Here is a 23,450-nt window from a genome sequence, read left to right as displayed (position 1 = left end):
TCAGCATCTTGTGTGCATGCTCACACACATACCTACTTCCATTTCCACATGAAGCAGAATACTGCTCTGACTACAAAAATGCCATGACCACTTTTCCTTCTCTACAGATCCGTAATGCAACTTCATCACGGAAGGTGTTAATTTTAACATATAATGGTCTGCATTTAGACAATTAATTTCCCAGTTAAGTAGAATGGAGCTTTACTCCCCAACTGATTTAGAAATTGTCACTGAATATACTTACTTTTCTGTGTGGTACAGCAGCTCATGTCTGTAATCACAGCTACTCAGGAGGTTGAGATCAAGAGGATCACAACTGAAGGCCAGCCTGGGTGAAAAGTTCTAGAGACTCTATCTCAATCAATGGTTGGGGGTGATGCATGCCTGTCATCCCAGCCATGTGGTTCAGGCTGGCATAAAGTGAGACCCTATCACAAAAATAACTGAAGAAACAAAGGGCAAGGGACATGGCTCAGGTGGTAGAGCACCTGCCTATCAAGCAGGAGGGCCCGAGTTCAGACTCCAGTACTGAAAAAAAAAATTTTGCTAACTTTTTCCATTAGATTTATAGTACTGTCTTAAGGTAATATCTATGTATTTATATGAAAACTGCTGTATTTATGTATAAGAACACAAAAACATTGTAAAACCAGCTACAAATGACACAAGGAAACTTTTGAGGGTGATGGATATGTTTATTATCTTGATTGTGAGTGACACTAGTGTCAAAACTAATTAAATTATATGCATTCTCTGTACATATACAGGTTTCTGGTATGTAAAGCTATTAAAGAGAAGAGATTAAAAAAATAAAAAATAGAACCTGCTAATTTTCATCATTCTTACACTTCAACTTGCAATAAGACAGAGATGAATAATTTCACTAGTAAAGACTAAAAAATCTCAATTTAAAACCATTCACTACTATTTTATTTTCATTAAACATAATTAATTCAGTCTTCACACATTATGTTTCTGTCACTGAGCCCAAAGACTCCAAAGGTAGGCCATGTGCCAGTGAGTGACAGGTCAGGCTTATCCCAGCTGGCCCTTGGTAAGCATGTGAGCTGTGACGTGAGAGGGGAACAGCAATCAGCATCTACTACACACTATCCTCCTCCCTCTGCTCCTCACACTGCTGTGAGTGCACATCAGGGTCTGCCTGTTTAAGAGCGGCCTCAGCGGCTTGCCAGTCAAATGCTGCAGAGCTCAGGCAGCAACTGCAATGAGAGAAACAGGCTGGAAGTGCAAATGTTCTTCCACTGGGATCTACCGTCCTCTTGTTGAAACAGCAGCTTTGGCTATCTGTGCTTCATTTGCCACTTCTGTCCACTTACAGTCAGGAGCTCACCTATGAGACATGATCACTTTTCCCCTATTCTCTAAGGGAAAGTCAGTAGTAGCACAAGTGCCACAGACTCCAGCCTCAGTGTTGGGACCTCAAGGGCTGGTGGGGTCGTGGTGTGCTGAGGTCTTAGTCTAAGTGCAGGGCACTCCCACTGCCCAGCTGCAGTTTGGGTTTCCCTGAAGGGCATAAGCCATGCAGAAGGCTCTTTGCACACTCCAACAGGGTTTGGCAACTTTCCTGGGCAAAGAGGACACATGTGCAGGCCACACGTGCAAACTGCCATCCACGCTGATCTTTGACTCAGGATCTGTATGATGCAGAAGTCTTTATGTTCCTCATTAACACTTCTTACTCACACAAAATCTAGGAGGATGTATTTGCTCCTTAACCCTCATCTCTTACGTGTCAAAGAAGAAAGGATGATATATACTGGATGTTTCATTTTGATTCAGGTTTTATGTTTTAATTTTTCTTCTCTCTTTCTTCCCTTAAACCTAATTTATCAACCTGGAAACAATGTAACCAATCTAAACATTACAATCCCAAAGCTCTGATCTCTTCCCCCCAACCCTTCTTTCTTAAACTTTTTTAAACTGAAAATACTGGCAGATACATCCTTCTGATGTACCCATCTTAACATAGTAATAAAAATGCATTATTTTCTTGAGACAGTCAAGGAAGAGTTATAAAGCATTTAAGAATAGAATAAACAAAGAAGTAATGATAGATCTGAATTGCATACCTTCCAATGAAAAGAGTTATTCAGTGTAGCAGTTTTACTACTGAAGAGAAAAAAGCATAAAATTCCAAAATACACAGATAACTCTTGAGTCTAATTTTATTTAGTATTGGGGCCTTTTTTTTTTCAATGAAGTGTTTGAAGTTTGCTTGCTGTTGTTTTACCATAGTGACTAATTTTTTTCCTTGGGAAGGAATGATACAATAGTGAAAACACATACACTCACACACAGGGATGTCACATATACACACACCTCAGAGAGGAGAGGAAAAGCCAGCACTCTGTAGTGGATTAATTCCTGGATCTGGTCAATTTGTAATTGGTAGTGATGGTGGAAGATGCCTCACATTGTTCTCTGAAGGGCCTTTTCCTCCCCTTGGCATTTTGGGAAGATATAATTCTATTCTTATTGTGGAAAAGTTTGTTTGGTTATGGAAATTGTTAATATGTACTTAGAAATGTTTTGAATCTCATTACATGAGCTATGAAAGTTGTGAACAAACTGTATCATATTATGGATCCAAATTAACATGAAAACTGTGAAAATTAGCAGCTGATAAGCATCACAAACACAGATGCAATGTGTGATTGGTGCTGAAATGAAATACCAGGGAGGAAACAGTTTTAAGATTTCTCCAAATTGTTTCATCTTTAGAATGAGGAGTATTTATTTAAAACAAAAAGATTTAGAATCTTCATGGGAAAAGGTCAAAAGTACTGGTGGAGTGAGACAAGAAACATTATCAGACAAACTAGATTGCAGTTTTGAAATCACGGCCTGTTTCATGGTCCACTGCTGACATGATCTCCAATGGTGAAAATGTAAGAGTTTAAGCCAATTCTAGCCAAAAAATAATTATAGGTAATTTTTCTTTTACCTTTGCATTGGCTATAGAACTGTTATTCATCGAGTGCTTTCTTTTCCATAAATTCACATGGGCCCAGGCCAGTCTTTGGGTTTGCATGATTTGTTGTCTCTACCCAGGAAACGGAAACTATTATCTTTTGTGGGTACACGTGCAACTTTATGGAGAAAAGAAATCAAGACTTCTGTTGGTCACCAGCAGAATAAAGGACCTACAATGAAGGGTAGATGCTGGAGTGAGTCAGAAATGAGAGCTTTTCTGAAATGCAGATGCTTTGGGGGGAAAATGCTTCACCTAAATAATTTGTCTGATTCCTAAAAAACTCTAATACTGGCTAGCACAGTGTCATGGCATATATAAATCTGCAAGACTTGTTCATTGAACCACCCTGAATTTTACCCAATCATGAATCAGTTCATCAGGTGATCTGTCATAGACATGAGTCAGGTATTGTCAAAGACCACCCATTCATGTTTTTAGTGGGCTTGAGGGCCATGGTCAAATCATATTCATTATGGAAGCTGATCTCACCCTATAGATTTGGTTCCCCTTTCCATGTATCTATATCCTTTATGTTCAATAGAATTCTGTATATTTTTGCATCATATTTTCTGCCTCTCTAACCAATAATTATACGAGCAATATCACCTTCTGTTGCCTTCATGCTTGAGATTTTTCCACTGCCATTCTTCTTTAGCATAATAGCTACTTCTAACACAAATGCTTATTGCTGTAATTATATACAATCTTCTACAATCTTTAATGTCTAAATCATAAATCCTGACACTTTCCCCAACATTTTGTAAACACTACCTTGTCTTGTTTAAGACTTTCCCCACTTAATAATTTGAGGTCAAATGACTGCTACTTATCAGACAAAAGTATTTTATTTCAATGTGAAAAAAGGAGGTACTTTTTAACTTGTTCCTTGTGAGTAATTTCTGGTTTTTCACCAACACAAGGCACTAGGATGGCTTTACATTGCTCTAGCTTATATTTCTTTATTATTTATACCATAATCAGCTGTGATCATCCCTACATTAGTCAACTAACGTATTCACTGTGACCAATCAGACAATAGTCCTACAAGTTCTCCTTTGTTACTCTTTATCTTACTTTGAGTAATAGCATTAAAACAAATCTTTTGGAGAGAAACATGAGAAGCCACTCCAGTTCAAATGTGTCTTTGCATAATAATAAAAGTTAATCAAAGTAATGAAGAAGTATTTGTCTTTTCCACCAAATCCTGAATCTTCATATGATTATTTTTACCTTCTATGTTTGTCTGTGGGACCACTTGAGGTGGCCAGTAATTGGGATCTTGCATATCTGTGTGATATGGTTGCTATTGCCTTGTTTGCCACTCTTATAAACCTCCAGACCAGTACTTATCGAATGGAACCATCATTGCTTTTTCTCACATGTATGAGTCATCACAGGTAAGCAAATTTTATGTGTTGCAATTCTTGCTCTTACTGCCCCCAAAGTTGGCACAATTACCTAGCATTAGGTAAGAGCTCACTCAGTGTTTGGTGAGTAAGTGAATAATGATTTGATTAAGTGAAACACACCTTTCTTCTCCTTTCTTCTTCATGCAAACCTGCCAAATGGTTGAGTACATAATAATAGAAAAAGTTGGAAATGTTGTATGTTGGTAGGGACATATCATAGGATGTGAGTCCAACAGAGTTTATTTATAGTTCATGTGCTTAGACATTTTGTTTTAGCAGGTGGATGGAATATTTCAATTTTACCTGAATTGATAATGATATGCAACTTATGGACACAACCTAGTTTTGAGAAAAACTAGGAGGCTAAATTCAGAGACAGAATGCTAAGTAAGAAAAATGTGAATTAATAGTGAACTAAAATAAAGTAATGTTTTTCATAGGTACAGATCCAAGTATCAATGAATGTCAGATGGGTCAGTATTATGAACCTAGAATTTACATTGAGATATCTTTAGCTCTTACAAAGAAACATGAACTTCAGTCAAACAAATGTCTGAAGTTTAGGCATTTATATGGAAATTTTAAAGAAGGTAAATTGTGGGTGTACAAATGAGCCCTCTTGTCTTGAAAGGTGGAAGAAGGAAGAATGACAACAGCATCAGAGCCAGGACAGCAGAGACACGGGGAAAGGTCAGGGTCAGGAAGAGGCCTGTCCATCAGAAGTGCTTGGCATGAGGAGGGAATGATGCACAGCAATAAACTGTCGGGGGAACAGACAGCGAAATATGAATGTGAACTCACAGTGAAAGAAATGTCTGCCATTCTTATTCATCTTCAGGCCCCTGGAGATTTAACATTGCATAGAGAGCGATATGTTGGCCAAATAGTATTAGGATTATTTTCCCATTTTCTTTTAGTCTTTTTCCAGGTCTACTGTTAAAAGGGGCTACTGATCCAACATATAGAATTCTGTCTCTTGTAAGAACTATCTAAGTATCATTTTACTCACTGTAGGTCTTTCAGTTTAGCAAACAGAATTCTTTGGATTTAGTATGAAACCCTTGAAATCCTTACCAGCAGAGATGCCCATCAGCTGGTATAAAAAAGTCATTTCTTACTCCTTGAAAAAAGTCTAAGTTACTTGTAGAATGAGAGAAAGATAGATAATATTGCTTTGTGATGTCCTCACTTTCAGATCAATGTATCTCACCTTAATGATGATGAATGTAGAGAACATCCTGGATTTACTGAAGGGACACAGACATCAAGTCCATGGTGTATTGAGATCCACTGTTTGTAAGGAAGAAAGCCCTCTCATGCCTGCTGTTTTCTCAAATGCAAGACTGGCCTGTGGTATAAAGGACTATTACACTGAAGTAGCTTTAAGTCCCCAAAGGCCTTGGAGGACAGGGATGAAAATTAAGGAGGTCTAGGCCTAAATTCACACCACTGCATAAAGATCCCTAAAACACACAGTGTATAAGACTACTCACAATGCTTGCTGCGTGAGCCCTATTTGTTTTTAACCTGGTAAAAGAAAGTAATGATATTTAATTAAAAAATTTTGCACCATTCTTGAAATAATCAATGTGTTCATGGGTTTTTTTCTGGGAAGGACTTCAATTTACATGAATTCAGAAAGAAGTTCTTATAACTCTTGCTATCCTGAACATTCCTATGCCCAACTTGACTTTCTGTGACAAGTTAAAGCTTCAAGAGACACAGACCACAGGTGTAATTATTTGGGTAAGCTTAATGCTTGATGACTTATGAAAATCAAAGATAAATTTGTCCCCAGTTTAAACAATTTTATTCCATTTCAGCATGCCTTTTGTATTTGTTCCTTCTTGGCAGAGATACACTGGTACACAGTAACCAGCTATCTGGGGGGAAAAAGTACAATAAATAGATTCAAGTTTTACTGATATAAAGGATGGGAAGACGTCATTTGTAAGAAATAACAAAATATGCAATACTATTTTTTTGTAAATTCTATATAACCAGTTGCTTCTCACAGAATGCTCTCATTAATTTTTGCCAAGTTTTAAAATCTATAGCTGGTCCATTATTATTACTGACAAACAAATGTAGTTTCAACATGAATGCAGACTGATAATTTTGGTTGTTAGGGAGTGAGATACATGAAAGTAAAACAAGGAGGATGGATAGTGGAATTTTACTCACTTGTCAACCACAAGAAAACTTTGTGGAATTGATAATGGTTTCTGAAAAGGGGAGAATAATTCTTCATTTTTTTTCCATGCCAGTCATACTACCTTGGCTATAGCTATAATATGCTTTTTCAAATATTTAGTTGATTTCCTACTACTGGTCTCAAGTATTAGTGCTGTTATGCTATACAACAACAGCATACTGTTACACAGGATGTTCACTGTGGCTCACACATCTTCAATACATGTGAATAACTGTCGAGAATGAAGAAATAGGAAAATGTAGTAATTAAGAAGTGATGAACTTTCAGTATTTACTACCTTAATTTTATCACTTACTTAATTTTAAGCATACAGAATTTTCTTTTTAATAATTGTTGTGACTAGCAATTGGCTTACAAAATTCCTGAAATTTTAACACTGTTTTTGTGAGCTGGCATAGCACAGGCCTGTGGCACTGAGTTGCCACTGAGTTCTTTAATTTTCTCCTCATGTTATGGATATACTACCTCATGAATAAAGGGCTAAGAGTAATTAGCAAAAAAGAAATCAGTTCCTAGTTTCTTTTGTTAGTGCTATACATATATATTGACTGTGGTTCTCAGCATTTCCTTCCAAGTAGCATACAATCTTTAGGCCATTCTAGGTGAATTTAATGATTTTTCCAGGTATAAAAATAACAGGCTACAAATTCGGTTGCACTTTTTCTAATGTCCTTCTGTGTAGGGACAGCCTCTGCTCCCACAGCCAACAATTTCCTGCCATTTTATAGAAAGGGCCATTTGCACTTGGTCCACTTCCTGTTTTCCCAGCGGTGCTACCTTTCCCATGGCAGCAGGAGCAGCTGTGTGGCCAGTGTCTTGCCACTGGCAGAGACAAGGGCAAGTATGCTTCCTTGGGCTTGCTCTAATCTCCACACACCTGTAGGCCTTCAGGGATGATTCCCAGGATGAGTAAGACTCACAGAATTGTGCCTGTGTCACAACTTTTAGAATTAATGGATTTGCTTTGAAACAGGGAAAGTATTCATTTTGGACTCAAATTTTAGAAAAAAACATATGGTGACTTTAGATGCCTGGTCTGAATTAAGAATATCTGCCAAATTTCTGTCCTATCTTCACCTGCTGTCTATTGAGCAGCACACTGCTATTCAATGTGACAGCAGTCCTTACTGAGCATTTGAACCTGGAATGCAAAGTTTGATTACAGACATGTGCCAGCAAATGTGTGTGCCACAAATCTCCCAGGTTCTCAACTCCTCTGCTGAATTGCTGGCCTATGATGTGAATCATTGTTATTATTAAATTTGCATGGATCAAACTCAAATTGTCATCTTCTAATTCAAAATGCTAGATCCATTCTCTCATTTTATTTCCCTATTGTAGAATTTTTTTGACATGCTTTATAATGGGACACCTGTTCACAAACTTAAAATCAATTGGCTAGAAATAATGTGATGGCTATCACTGCTAGTGCTGAGACAAGGAAAGTAGCCTACCTTCCTCTATGTTGTTACAACCCTTTGCCAATTCCCCTACAAATGTATATCCAAAGAAAGATTTATTTGCTCGAGCCTGGTATAGGAAAATGTACAAGAAATCGACAATCCAATTGCATAGTTTAATTTTAGCAACTTAAAGCAAATTGAAGATTTGCAATTTGAGCTCCATATGCATTGATCTTTAAATCCCCAGGGTCTTCTAGTTGGAGTAAGTAATTGATAACTTGTTAATAGCCTAATTATAGTCAGCACTGTAAATCTTGTAAGTAAGCAATTCAGTACACAAACGGGACAGACTCCATTATTGTGACTCAGAAGGCAGGATCAACTGAAATCAAATGCTAGCTGAAAGCAAGCCACTAGAAAGTTATGGGGCAAAATCCAAGTGCACATTATCCTGTTGGCTGAGACATGCATGTGAAGCACTTGCACATATGAGTAGACACCTAATGGTTAATATGAAATAAGATTAAGATTAAGGTTAATATTAATAAGATGCAAAAAAGATTAAAGAATACAGAACAGAGAGCTTTTATTCTCTTATTCTTCACAGTTATGCTAAGATGCCGCACACACAGTTCCGTTGAGGATGAAGATTGTACCACAAGGCTTTGAGAGGTTACATGTCTCAACCATACTTCTCCCACATGTGCAGTTAAGTATTATCAACACAGAAAACTACAAGTCATTATGCAGAAGGAACCTCAACGTTACGCAAGGTAACAGTAGTGGCAGACGGTAAGTGCTTGTTCTCTGACATATACTACTTCTCATGTGCCCTAGACTGGATTTTAAAACACTACATTTTGTCTACTGTAAACTCACTTTGGAAGATGTAAAATTATGTTTTCTACATTAGGAAGTAACTTTAAGTGAGATCCAATATTCTTAAGATTTGTAAGTTGAACACACAACTTCACCAATACTATTTTGTTTTCTTACAACTAAGAAACCAGACCCTTTAGTTTCTGGATACTAAATGGGCATACAGCAGTCCCCCCTTATCTACAGGGAATATGTTCCAAAGCCTCCAGTGGGTGCTGGAAAACATGATAGTATTATGTTTCATTCTCACCATAGATCTCAGGAACCTCAGCATATGATTTTTTTTCCTTAATAAGTGGAGAATCTTTTCACTTAAAGAAAGTTGAATTGGCAGCATGATTATTCTTCCATTTGGGGACCAGTATTAAATAAGTGTCACTTAAACACAAGCAATCTGATAACAGAGATAGCTAAAGTGAGTTATGGGTGAGTAGTCAATACAGTAGGAACACATGGACCAAGGGATGGTTCAGGTTCTGGGCAAGATGGAGCTACGTAATGTGAGATTTTCTCATGCTACTCAGAAAAGTGCAAATTTAAAACCTGAATTATTTCTGGATTTTTCCACTTAACATTTTTTAGACTGCAGTTGACTTTTGGTTAAGTGACACTATGGGAAGTGAAAATGCAGGTAAGGATGGTTTCTGCAGTTAATACTAGGAACATTTTCAGTAGTTCCTCTGGTCTGTAAAAGAAGAACATGAAAGATGTTGGTAGAGGCCTAGACTGAGGTGGCCAGTCCTGCACTGAAATTGTCCCTCAAGAAGGCCAGTTTCCCAGTATTTTTTTACTATCAGATGCTTGGCTGCACTGTCTTTAATCCCAATCACCCACTCGTTCTTTACTATTGGCCTACCACCTTCTCTCTGCACATCTCACATTCTCCAGACTACAACCAAACTGAGGGCCTCCACCCAGTGTGGTGGACTCTACTCTTTGTGTACATATCATATACCTGATTAACTGAGCCTGGTGCTGACCAGGGAACCATACACCTCAGGGAAAGCTGGCCCCACCCCTAGCTGTCAGGTGGGCCTTGCTTACCTAAGGTGATTCCATTCTTGCTAGGGATTGGGTCAGTGTAATACTTAATTTGGTCACTAAGACATGGGAGAAACTCTTAAGTGGGGTGCCTAGGAAAGGTTCCCTTCCTCCTATGGAATGATTAGATAAGAGAATCTGCCTCTAAAAATTCTGCTGTCTCCATGTGAGACACAGAGTAGCCACAGACCCCTACCAGCCTAAGGAGGAAGCCAACCCAAAAGATGACACAGAGAAGAAAACAGCGAAAACCTAGATCCTTGATGACCAGTTTGGGCTTCAGAATTAACTAACACTTAAACTCTTTATGCAGACCTACTTCATGTCTTCTCATCATCATCTCAGTGTCCATGAGAGAAGACACTTGCTCACTGTTGACACAGGCTTGAGAAGGGCTTCTTTTACTTGTCATTTGTGTTAGTTATCTGCTGCTTCAGAACAAATTGCCCCCACACCTAGTGGCATAAAGTAATATGCATTTATTATTTCACAGTTTCTGTGGATCTGAAATTTGGGCATGGCTTAGCTGGGTGACTGTGATTCAAGACTGCAATCCAGGTATCAACTGCAGCCATGGCTTCCTCCATAGCCTCTGCTGGAAAAGGATCTCCACCCTGACTCAAATGGTTGCTGGCAGGATTCTGATCTCACCTTGGTTCCTTGCTGGCCCTTAGCTGGAAGCTCCCTCAGTTCCAGACCAGGTGGGTCTCCAGAGAGAAGCTCACAACATGGCAGGGGTCTTTCCTCAGAGTGAGTGAGTTAGAGGGCGTGCTCAAAATGAAAGCCACTCATCTTTGAAGTGACAAGTGGCATCTTACTACTGTGTCATATTTTATTCATTAGACATGAGTCATGGGGACAGGGCAGCACAAGGGGACAAACATATGAGGTGGCATCACTGGGAGCCACTCTAGAGGTGTCAGCTCCCACAAGAACCAGAACCAACTAAAGAAGAAAGAAGCCACGATTGGAATACACTATTTCACTGAGATTTTCACATCTTTCTCAGGTGTAATGGTAACTGGTCTTTATCATAATATTGAGGCTTCTGAGGGCATTCTTAGGTAGACCTAAAGTGCTGACTAGATGCCCACAGTTCTATGAAATTGGATGGAATAGTGAATATTACCATGTCAGGCACCAATATACAGGATGGATACAAAGATGAGTAAGACCGTTAAAGCTTCCAAGTACCTTTAACTAGTGGAGGAAACATATCACAATTGGATGAAACACAATAGGATAAGTAAAGGTAAAGGATGAATGTCCAGAGGATGGTGTGAGAAATTCAGACTGGAAGGTGGCAGGCTTGGCAAAGATCAGTTCCTGTAATGGCACCAGGCTGCACACAAGAACTCAGCCTGCTTGACTGTGGCTGGAGCATGCAGAGTTCACATAAGTCTGTATCCAGGCTGGTGCCACCTAGGATGGACTAGAGAATAAGTTGTAGACAGGTGGCATCTTAAAGTCAACCACACTAGTGCACAGCTACCCTCTATCTTCTGGAGCTACTGACTACAATCCTTATGTATGTTTGAAAGTCCCAGGCATATGTGGCACTGAACACATGGACACAGTCTTTGGTTTGCCTTTGTTTCTGGTAAGTAGGTTTTCATAGCCATGAATCAAATACTGATTGATAATGGTTTTAACACTAAAATGGGAATAAAGGGTTTGTCCTTGGTTGAGCTCTCAGGAAGGCTGGAAGAGGCTTGCCCCAGGAGGGGGCATCCCAGGGAGTGGGACAGGGAGCAGAAGGAGGGGAAATGTGTTGATCCTCCACCACCTCCAAGCTTCTGGGCTGGGCTCTGGGGGAGTAACAAAGTAACATGGCTAACTGCCATCTAATGCATTCTGGGGCCTTCTCCTCTCTGGAGTGTTCTTCTTCACTCTATTATGGGCATCTCTCTATATGTGAGAAGGACAAGGATGGGAAAGGTGAATTATGATGTGGAGGACGATGAAAGTCTAAGGTGACATGTACCTGGAGAAATGAACTCACAGAAAGTTGGCAGTGGGCACAACAGGGGAAAGGGAGCCATAAGGCAAGAAGATAGCAAGTCTAATCTTTGATCTCTAGCTTTGTGCACGCTCTACTCAGACCTCTTAGAAAGTCTGAGTGCAGGATGGGAAATGTCTTCACAGCAGCACACATGCAGGAGGAAGCTTCACCAGTCAAGCCTTTGTGAGCTACTCCCAAATCCTGTCTGTCTGACTCCCCAATGCTGCTGTAAGTGACCCAGACACAGGGAGGCCAAAGAGGAAGCTAGCCTCTACAGGTTTGCATGAAGACAGGTATGGGAGAGTGTTTAGGGCCTTACACCTGGCTCTCCAACCCATTTAGACCACCAAGCTACAGGTACTGCGTCAGCCTCTTGACTGCCAAAAGGCTGCACTAAGTTTTATTGTGTTCACTCAGCTGTCACTATTTCTCCCTCACTCATCTCCCAGGGAGGAGATGCTGTGCGTGAACAGCAATCATAGGAGTGGCCACCCAAAGTACATGGTCTTGGTGTGAGGGGCTCGGGGCCACTGGCCATCTATACTGCAGCTGGTAGCTTTCTAAGTGCTACACATGATTACAATTAATTCTTAGTTGTTGAATACCCTGTAACAATTCATTTGCATTTAGAAGCAAGCCCAATGTCAAAATGATCAAAAGTATTTGAAGGTTGTAAAAGAATTATTTGTAGAGGAAGATAAACTGAATCAGGATTCTTTTGTCTAGAGAAAGTGGATAAGTAATCCAACAATTACCTTCTTTACCCAGAAGCTGGCAGACAGCTAGCTGTTATTTGCAAAGAAGACAGAAAACGTAAGATGGCCCAATGGTGGCAAAACATAAACTTACTAAACAGAGGGTAGCACCAATTCTGCAGGCATCGGCAGAACTGGCCTACTGCAGTGCCACTGTACTGTTGAGAATATGCAATCCAGGATGGTGCCTGCTTTACAAGGAAACACTGCTACATAGTTGAGACACACACGGGCCTGTCATGCAGGTGATGTCACCTGACAGTGTAATAGCTGAAAAAACTCTTGCCCTTCTAGGTGCGGGAATTCTACTCACAATGCTTATTAAAGTTCCTATGAAATCCCCAGGACCTACCAGGAAAGCCCCATGTCAGTTGGGGTATGCTGAGAAACAGAAGCAAAATACAACATAATTCTGGCTGCTCTTAGACTCAAACTTGTTCCACTCTGGCTCCTCAGTTTTCTTGTCTGCAAAGAGGCAGTGTCAATGCATGGCCACTGGCCATGAGTCTCAAGGCTAACTTATTAAGGCCTCCAGCTGAACCCTCACATACATTCACTGCTAAGTGAGCCTCATGACAGAATTGTGAAGCTGCTGTGCTAGAGGAGCCGTGGTTCTCTGCAGACATTGGGAGGTTACTTCTAATCTGAGGAACATGAGCGCCTGGCTGCCTGTCTCCACCCACCAGGCACCCCTTCAGCTGAAGTTGAACCACAGACAGGAGCGACTAGCTGGATACATCGTGCTTATTGGTATCTGTGTGGCACTCAGAATGCATTCTCTGTCAAGTTGGACACACTGCATTAAGCATTTGGAAAATAAAGCTGGGAAGGAAAGACAGAGACATCCAAAGACAAGAAGGGACAGCCTGGAAACCCAGCCCCACATCAGTAGTGACCAGAGAGATGAATGGTCAACACATAGCTGGAATGGAAACATGAGGCACATACGTTTGGGTCTCAGCTCTGAGGCCTGGGAAGCAGCACCTTCCCCTGGAAAGCAGAGAGGCTCCACCACGTCTGTGTCAGGAGGAGGGTAAGGTGGGGGCGGGGGTAGCACTAACTGGGGTGGGCCCCGAGCCGTGCCTCTGGGCGGCTTTTGTGGCACCTGCCGTCCAGCACCTACATGGAATCAATGGGGAGGGACTTCAGAAAGTTAAGCCAAAAGATCCCCTGCCTTCCAGTGGAGGGCACAAATCCAGCCAAACCCAACACCAAATCTAGCCACACCCAATCTCAGATCTATCCAGTCTTATTTAGCACCAAATCCAGGCTTGACTGGCAATACATCAAATCACCCTCATGCTTCAACATTGTATATCCATAGTGTTCTATTATCAGGCCAATATGGAAAAATCTGCATGGTTGCAATTTGTTTCTGGTAGACACAGCTACATAAATGCTGGGCCTGAAAATAGTCTTTCAAGAATAGTCCCCTACACAGTGCTGTCATTAGCCTTTTTCAGGTACACAGATCTGTGTTTAGCTACTTTTCCATACCCATTGACCTATTATGGGTAGTCTGACCAGTGATTTAGCTTCCTTCTTTTCAGCCAATTTACACTATACCACCTTCATTGTTTAGGATAATAGTTTTTAAAGTTTCTTTTGAAGGGGGTCCTCATTTGCAGAAAGTTACAGGTGGTGGGCCCAGCTCCACTTCATCTTAGAATCTGAACAGACCCTCTTTATTTGTTTATACATTGGGGATACATTTATAAATGATTTTCATATGCTAATGAGATTTTTGAATGCCAATGACTTAATGTACTAAATGATATGAATTACCAGTGTTCTAAGTCATGCTTACTATCATTTCTGCCCAAAACGCTTTCTTCATGCTTTACAATTTAGAATCTCCTAATAATATATTCTATGCTTCAGACTCTTCACCAGATTATTAAGAAGACATTAAGAAACACTGTTTCTTTACCAAGAGGTAGATTAATTTATTCCTTCTCTTGGATACAGTTCTCTAGATATAGGAAAATAATTTCTCCATATCAAAGCATCATTTCCCCATCAAACTGCAAGCAAGTAAGCCAAAATCAGTCTGGGTGATACTGTTGTCTAGCCTAGGCAGGTGTCCTTATGTAAGAAAGCATCCTGGGGGCAAGACACACAGGAAGGATACTCCTCATTCAAAGGCTTATTTCTGCTTCTCAATAGATTTGAGTAAGACCCAAATCAGTGTAGCTACAGTAGTATTTTAGTACAAGTTCCAAAACAAACTTCTCTTTTTGGATCTAGATGTCTGAATAGAAAAATCCCTCGACACTTTTTGGGGATAGGGTCTACTGGTTTTTCTTTCAACCCAAAGTCTAGACTTTGGTTATAAGTTCTGTGGAGTATGGTTTGTGACTGCTACTTCATGGAAATTTCTGAGAGGGATGGAACTCTGACTTGTCATTGCCATTAAGACCTCCTCCACCATCCCCTGCCCTCAAAAATAGTCAAAATTAATTTCAGTAGGAAGGGAGGGAAGCTTCCGGCCTTCTCAGTTCTTACAAACAGTAGTTTGTGAACCAGAAAGAAAGACGTGTAACAAATTACTACTATTCATACCTCCTCTGTAATGTTTTTCAGTGAGGTGAGGAGATTATCTATATAATTTTCAGTTTTAGAACACTCACTCTGCATCTTCTTGGGTGCCTGTGGGCACCAGCAGTCCCCATGTCAGGCAGGTACCCCAAGCCCACTGGATATGAGGACTCAGTCCTAGCTTGCAATGGGCTGTCTGGCCTTGAGGTTGGCTTGACACAACCACTTCCACATGATCACTTGAAGTGCATCCTTCTGAGTATTTCCACAAGGAACCTTCTAAATCTGAAGGGTTTGCCCCTATCCAAAGAGAAGGGAGGGAGCTAGGAAGGAAGAAAGGGCTCTCATCATGAAACAGGAGAAAACTTGGTTTAGTTGAACAATCCACTGTTGATATATGTAAAAAATCTGATAGTATTTCCTGCTGGGAAAGAGGATGAACTGACATGGCATATAGGTTACTGCTTCTAAGGATAATTGATTCCCAGGCTGTGAGATGCACTGCCCATATTAAAGAAAAGTTTCAGACCTTAACAATGCAGTCACTTAGCCTTGGGAGTATTTTCCTTCTGGGGCCATGGACACAAGGTCAAAGAAAGGCAAAATGTGGGGCTGCCTGGGCTGATAAAGGTCAAAACAAGTGGTTGTCTGGTGGCTTCAGGAAGGGCTCTGATGTACTTTTCATTAAGTGTAAATCAACTGTTCAGTGAGGTTTCATTATATTTCCATGTATGCACCCTGTGTATTTTGATGAGGCTTAGAAGTCAGTGGATCCCATGATATTAAGTTCAACTCTTGCTCTGTAAAAGCTATTTCTGTTCCTATGTCCATGAAATAATAGCACACAGTGAAGGATCTTAATATAAAATGGACCTGGAAACCTCCATTCCTTAGCATCTCTATACCTCACCTGCATCATAAGAAGGTGGGGTCTAATAATTGCACAGGTCATTTTTTGCTTATAGGTATCAGGATTCGATTCTGTTTTCTCTGGGTTCTTTTTTTATATACCAGAGACTTTGCCTAATATATAAGATGGAGATCAGTTTCAAACAGGATAGCCAACACAACTACGGAATGAATGTCAACTCATTTATGGGCTGAGTATCTCTAAACTGAAATGCTCAAAATCTGATGTGTTTGAGATTTCAGACTTTTTCCAATTTGGGAACATAATGAGGTATCTTAGGGATGGGACTGGAGTCTAAATACAAATTTCATTTATGCTTCATATACCCCTTTTTGCAGAACCTCAAAGTAATTTATGCAACATTTTAAATAATTTTGTTTCACAGTGTAGAATTTCCCACTTGGGGCATCTTGTCAGTGCTCAACAAATTTCAGATTTTGGAGCATTTTAAGAGCTCAGATTTTCAGCTTAGGGAGACATGACCTCTATAAACCACATGAGACCTAAGATGTCATTCATAACTGCCTCCAGGGATGTCATCTTAGAGCCTATCTTTCTCCCATTAGTGAGATATGTGTCACACAGTCACACTTGCTCCATTTCTCACCTTCTCAGCTTCTTCAGCTGCTCTCCAGGCTTCTGTCATCCCCACCTCTTCAGTATCCACATAACACCCACAGAATCCTGCTGCTAAGGTACTGAGTGAACTCACCACTGCTCATTGCCAGAGTCTCCTTCTTGAGCTGAAATGTTTTCTGGGTTAATAAGGACTGCTCGGGTGAGTCCACTGCAAGAGCATTCTGCACACAGCAGGCATCCCCAAGGCATGCAGAGACCAGGCCAGACTCACCCACTGTGCTCTTCCTGTTCTCCTCCCTGGCCTCCTGGCGGTTGGGGACCTGGGGACTTGGTGGTGGTGGCTGTGGCGGAGGGGGAGCAGGTGCCCGTCGCTTCTTCTTCTGCAGATCAACCTGGGAGCCAAGAGATACCTAGGAAGCACAAAGGGGGAGACAAAAGGGCTAGGATGATTCCATAAGAACTGATATGCACATGGGACATACAAAGTAGAGAAGCAGTTCAGTGTGGCACAGGTGCTACGAGGAGCACTCAATTGTGTGCAAAGCATTGTGGAGTATGGGCAAATCACTGAAAATGATGACTTTCCTCTGTGCCTGCCATCAAGTTGCTCAAAGTCAAGTCTAGCACTTGTAATTTAAGCACTCCCTGACTTTTAAGGGCCCACTGTGGCACCACACCTCTGATTCGTGTGCTCTTTTCATGCTTACACCCATGTGCACTAGGATTGAGTATACAGCTCTAAATTTCCAAGAAGGCAGCCTCCTCTTCTGGATGGGATGTGACACTTCAAGTGTGTGTGTGTGTGTGTGTGTGTGTGTGTGTGTGTAAAACATCCTTTTAAATTTACCAGCAATACACACTTGTTGCAAAACGTTTAAAGTGTACATATAAGCTGAAGGTCTCTTGTCCCCTGTAGTGCCAGGGATGGAACCCAGGGCCTTGCACATACTAGGTAAGCAGTTCACTGAATCCCAATCCTTAAGCCAAAGGAAAAAAAAAACAATTACTTCATTAACTTTGTTTACACAGAGCAACCTATTCATAGTTGGCATATACTTTTCTAGTCTTTATTGTTTTCTTTTAAAAGTGATGTTTTTTTCTTTCTTTGTATCATAATATAAACACGTTTTGAGCAAAATATAGATATGGTCTAAAATCTAGTAGTCCCACAAAACCGAGAGACAAACCCAACAATTCCTTGCCTACCACCTTCACTCCAGGAGCAATCACTTCAAATGCTTTTTTTTTCCCCTTGTGGAATTTACTGTTTTCCAAATAATAAGGTTATTATTCTGTTTCTTGATTTGTGCATGTTAGCTATCAGCTTGCTACTCCAGAAGATAAGTATTTAGTTCTTTGAGATACTCACACACATACATTTTCCTCTCCATTTCCCCCATAGCATGAGAATTAAATTATTATTCACAGTGTAGTTGTACACTAGCAGTCCATCTTTTCAGCAGTTTCTCTTTCTATAGTTTCAGTTACCTAAGGTCAACTGCAGTCCAAAACTACTAAACAGAATATTAACAATTTCTAAGTTTTAAACTGCACACCATTTTGAAACTTCAAACTGTTTTGAGGTGAAACCTAGCACTGCCCTTTCTCCATCCAGCCCAGGATGAACAGTCCCTTAATCTACCATATCCATGTTGTATGTGCTACCCACATGTCAGTCTCTTTGTACTCACCTAGTTTATTTTTTTTAAATTTTTTTATTTTTTGAACAATAAATGAACATTTATTGGGATGGATCATGATAATCCTCAAGGCACACAGCAACCTTGACTGCTTGCTAAGGGTTTTCCTGTCTATGGTGGTCCAAATCAGACTTTTTTTTTTTTCATTTTTCTTTTATTACTCATATGTGCATACAAGGCTTGGTTCATTTCTCCCCCCTGCCCTCACCCCCTCCCTTACCACCCACTCTGCCCCCTCCCTCTCCCCACCCCTCAATACCCAGCAGAAACTATTTTGCCCTTATTTCTAATTTTGTTGTAGAGAGAGTATAAGCAATAATAGGAAGGAACAAGGGTTTTTGCTGGTTGAGATAAGGATAGCTATACAGGGCATTGACTCACATTGATTTCCTGTGCGTGGGTGTTACCTTCTAGGTTAATTCTTTTTGATCTAACCTTTTCTCTAGTACCTGTTCCCCTTTTCCTATTGGCCTCAGTTGCTTTTAAGGTATCTGCTTTAGTTTCTCTGCGTTAAGGGCAACAAATGCTAGCTAATTTTTTAGGTGTCTTACCTATCCTCACCCCTCCCTTGTGTGCTCTCGCTTTTATCATGTGCTCATAGTCCAATCCCCTTGTTGTGTTTGCCCTTGATCTAATGTCCACATATGAGGGAGAACATACGATTTTTGGTTTTTTGAGCCAGGCTAACCTCACTCAGAATGATGTTCTCCAATTCCATCCATTTACCAGCGAATGATAACATTTCGTTCTTCTTCATGGCTGCATAAAATTCCATTGTGTATAGATACCACATTTTCTTAATCCATTCATCAGTGGTGGGGCATCTTGGCTGTTTCCATAACTTGACTATTGTGAATAGTGCTGCAATAAACATGGGTGTGCAGGTGCCTCTGGAGTAACAGTCTTTTGGGTGTATCCCCAAGAGTGGTATTGCTGGATCAAATGGTAGATCGATGTCCAGCTTTTTAAGTAGCCTCCAAATTTTTTGCCAGAGTGGTTGTACTAGTCTACATTCACCTAGTTTATTCAATCAACTGTGGATATATTAAAGTGTTTATGTTCAAATAACCCTTATTTTACTTAACAATGGTCCCAAAGTGTAAGAAGAGTAACAGTGGCAATTTTATTACAGAACCTTATCATAACTGTTCTATTTTTTTAATTAATTATCAATGTCTTACTATGCCTAATTTATAAACTAAACTTTACCAAAGTTATGTTTTATAGCAAAAATCATATTACTTATAGGACTTGGTAGGGGTCCAGGTGGCCATTGGGGGGACGAAAGCAGGGGAGGTGGGGAGACTGTACTGTATATAGATACATAGATAGCTATAATAGATACGACAATAAGGTAAAACAGAAACATTTTTGAGCAGAAATTTTGTCCAGTTGAGATCTTTCCAGACTACCATTTTTGTTTCCCTGAACTGGATAACAGATTTGTTTTCTAACTTTTCCTAACTGAATTTCCTGGAAATTCACTTTTTTTTTCCTGTTCATTTCTGATCCCTTACTTCAGGGACAAGATACACATGAGGATGATTTTAGTGGCCTTGAAAATCTAAAAATGTTTTTATTCGATTACTCTGACCCATCAGTACAAAAGCCTATCAACCCAGGATGGAAATGACTGTCTCTGACAATGCTGAAAACATTCAGCCATTACTCTAGCCTCTCCTAGCTTGAGACTGTGCAGCCCAGGCCCCCCAAGGCCATACTGATGCTGATGCTTTCACTCCTTTGTGCATCAAGCTTCATGATGCCTGTCAGGGGCCTTCATTGATTTATGCAATCTGTGTATCTGCAGAGTTTTCTAGTGTTCTGCCTTTTGGCTTTTTCTTCCCTTGGTTTTCTTTTCTCTGTCTCTGGGATTTCAATCAGTTAAACATTGTGGATTCAGAATCAATTATCTAATTTTTCTCAAATACTCTTGCCTGGTTTTTTTGTTTGTTTTATTCTTCCCCTCTTTCCTGGAAATTTCCTTCAACTACCCACCCAGCAACTATGAATTTTAAAATTTTTGTTACTGTACTTTTAATTTCCAAGATCTTTCTTATTTTGCATTTTTAAAATAGCATCAGCTGTTCCATATATCTTCTCTTTTAATTTTTTTCACTGTTGTTAACGTTATGCATTGTATTTCCTACAGGATTCTCTGTTCATCTGTCTGTGTGTCTGTTTGTCTCTCTCTCCCCTCTCTGCCTCTGTTTGTCACATTTTGACCTTCAAATTTCTGGTGATCACATTTTGACCTTTCTCCAAAGTTCTGGTGAACTTTGGCTGATTATTTGAATACACTGTTTCTGTGGATAGAGTCTGTTCCCACCTTAATGGGATTCCCTGAAGATGTCTAGGCAAAAACCTGCCTAACTGATGGGAAGACCCCCAAATAACCCTAATATATGCAGGATTCTCCTCTACGTGGGTTGCCATCATGCAGTCTCCAGCCTGAAGGGGGCACCCCTCTTGTGGAGTCTACTGAGAGGGTTCTGAGCACGTGGGTTATAGCACGTGGACTGCAGCTGTCTGTTTGGGTGCAGACTCAGTTGTGTCCTTGTCCTGGGGGAGAGACTCTTGGTTATGCCTGATCTGGAGGCCTTCCCCCTCCAAAGGCACATACCTTTGTGGTCAGCCACTCTGCTCTCTGGTATACAGAGCAATGTGTGCCCCAGATTCTAGAGCCTGCTGGGGGTGTGGGCTCTTCTGATGGGCATCTCTTACCCCAATGGGCAGGAGTCGCACTTTCACTCTGACAGGTATGTATCACAATCAAAGTGCACCTGTGCTTCATGTTTTGTTTCACTCCTTTCACACTGAACAAATAATTTTTATTCATTGTAGTGGGGTTACGAAAGGAGAGAAATAAACTAGTTTGCTTTATTAGCCATATTTTTCAGCTTAAGTATAATTGACAGTGTATATATTAAATATATTTCAGATGTACAGCTTGATTTTATATAAGTACATTGTGAACTAATCACAATAAGTAATTCATATATCCATCATGTCACACAGTTACTATTTTTATTTTTCTTCTCTGTCAAGATCTACCTCTAAGCAAAATTTCAATTATTTTTAGAATTACTGACTATTATTGTTGGTTAGCCATAATGAGTCATAATTAAATTAACCCCTTTGCCTTTAGTTCAATATTAAAAATGTTTGGCTTTGGTTACTACACATTAAATTTATTAGAAAACACATTTTCTTTCTTCTTTCCTTCCCTTCTGATTTTTTTTTTGAGTTTTCAATAAACCCATTTATTATAACTTCTCAAGTGAAGACACCAGATTCCCAAATATCCCAGTTTTAAAGATGCTTCTTATGGAGGAATGATATCTGTAAGCAGGAAGAATAGGAAGCCCCATCCTGGACCTATTTTCCCACAGAAACAAGGACTTAATAATTTGCAGTCCAAAGAGCTTTTATGTGAACTCCAGAAATAAGTCAGGAAATCACAGCATCCCAGGCCAGCTCAAAGCCAGGAGCAGTCTCATTGAAATAAATAAAAAAATAAGTGCATTCCCACTATGACAGCCCTTTCCTCATGCCAGTACAGTTCAGCACTGCAGGTGAGGCAAGCCCAATTCAAGATTCTCTCTTGGGAGGAAAGAAGAACTCCAGTTCTTGGCCTTTCCAGAAGTTGCTGTTCTGACTAATTCCAGGCGCTGATAATAAACTGGCATCCTTTGAATCCCTGGGGCGGGGGAGGGGCACACAACTGAGAAAGTAAGAGCTTCAAGGCTGGTTGCTGCAGAACTCAGAGACCTCGCACTGCCCCTGGCAGAGGATGGCACTTGGCACACTCAGGAGAAAGCACTGGCTTGTAGATTGTCCTTTGGGAGAGAATATGAAGAGCGGAAAGTACCTGCAATGTTCTGGTCTTTTGGAAAGGCTTGCATCAAGGACTGGTTTCTGCCTTTTTTGACTGGGAGTAGCGACAGAACTAAAATAGTTTGGATACTTTGGACATCTGGAAGCTGCAGAAACCAAGACAGCTCTTTGAAACTGGTTGCAGGGCTGGAAAACCTGCATTACCAAAGATAGACACAAGAGGGAGCAGGGAAATACAAGCTACTTGAGAAAAGGGATCCACAAACATTCCTAATTGGGAATCCTACACACATGACCAGAGAAGATGCATCCCAAGAAAAAGGAAAAGTCTGAGCTAAGTCCAGAATCTGCAGCTGGACTGACCGATCTGCTGTACCCTGTAAAAAAGGCCAGTCTTAAAAGTCTGGACGAGGTAGAGGAGTCTCTTTAATCAAATGCAAGAATTATAGTAAAAAAAATAACAATCGACATTAACAAAAATAACAGGAAATCTTAGCCCAATAAAAGAAACAAATCAAATCTCTGTAAAATAATCTCAAAGAAATGGATATCTATGACCAGAAAAAGTTAAAGATAATTGTCTTAAAGAAGTTCCATCCATTACAACAGAATACGGATTAAATAGCTAAGCAAAATAAAGAAAGCTGTACATGAACAAAGTTACATCAACAAAAAAGGCAAAAGCCATAAAAGAGAGAACCAAAAAGAGATTCTGGAGGTGAAGGAAAAAAAATAACTAATTTTTCCAGGTGCCAGTGGTTCATGCCTATAATCCTCTAGCTACTTGGTAGGCTAGGATCTGGAGGATCTTGGTTTGAGGCCAGCCCAAACCAAGACTCCATCTCCAAAATAACCAGAGAAAAATGGACTGGAGGTATGGCTTTGAGTGGCAGAGCACCTGCTTTGCAAGCATGAAGCCCTGAGTTCAAACCCCAATCCTACCAAAAATAAAAAAACTAATGTAGAAAATTTACTTGAGGGGCTCACCAGCAGATTTTAACAAGCAGAAGAGACATAACAAACTTGAAGACAGGGTACTTGACATTATGGAGACAGAAGAATTTTTGTAAAACAAAGAAAGGTGAAGATAGCCGAAGGGCAACATCAGGGGACCAATGTATACATTATAGAAGTTCAAAAGGAGAAAAGACAGAAAGGGACAGAGAAATTCTTTGAAGAAATAATGA

The 23,450-nt window shown here is 40.3% G+C and overlaps 1 protein-coding gene across 9 annotated transcripts in view; it reads right to left on the bottom strand.

Annotated features, from left to right (window-relative positions):
• Window positions 1-23,450, bottom strand: part of Cobl (cordon-bleu WH2 repeat protein) — a 247,872-nt gene that overhangs the window by 50,692 nt on the left and 173,730 nt on the right. For 6 of the 9 annotated variants that reach the window (XM_074065488.1, XM_074065489.1, XM_074065487.1 and 3 more), the window contains 2 exons: window positions 16,998-17,136; window positions 13,648-13,818 (listed from right to left, as the gene is read on the bottom strand). In XM_074065488.1, coding sequence (XP_073921589.1) covers window positions 13,648-13,818; window positions 16,998-17,136 — 310 coding nt within the window. The remainder of the gene's footprint in view (window positions 1-13,647; window positions 13,819-16,997; window positions 17,137-23,450) is intronic. The other 3 variants (XM_074065493.1, XM_074065494.1, XM_074065495.1) reach the window with 1 other exon arrangement.

The sequence above is a fragment of the Castor canadensis genome, chromosome 2 (genome assembly GCF_047511655.1).
Source record: "Castor canadensis chromosome 2, mCasCan1.hap1v2, whole genome shotgun sequence".
Taxonomy (NCBI): domain Eukaryota; kingdom Metazoa; phylum Chordata; class Mammalia; order Rodentia; family Castoridae; genus Castor; species Castor canadensis.
The sequence above is the reverse complement of the archived record's forward strand: the minus strand, read 5'-3'. Positions and strand labels throughout refer to the sequence as shown.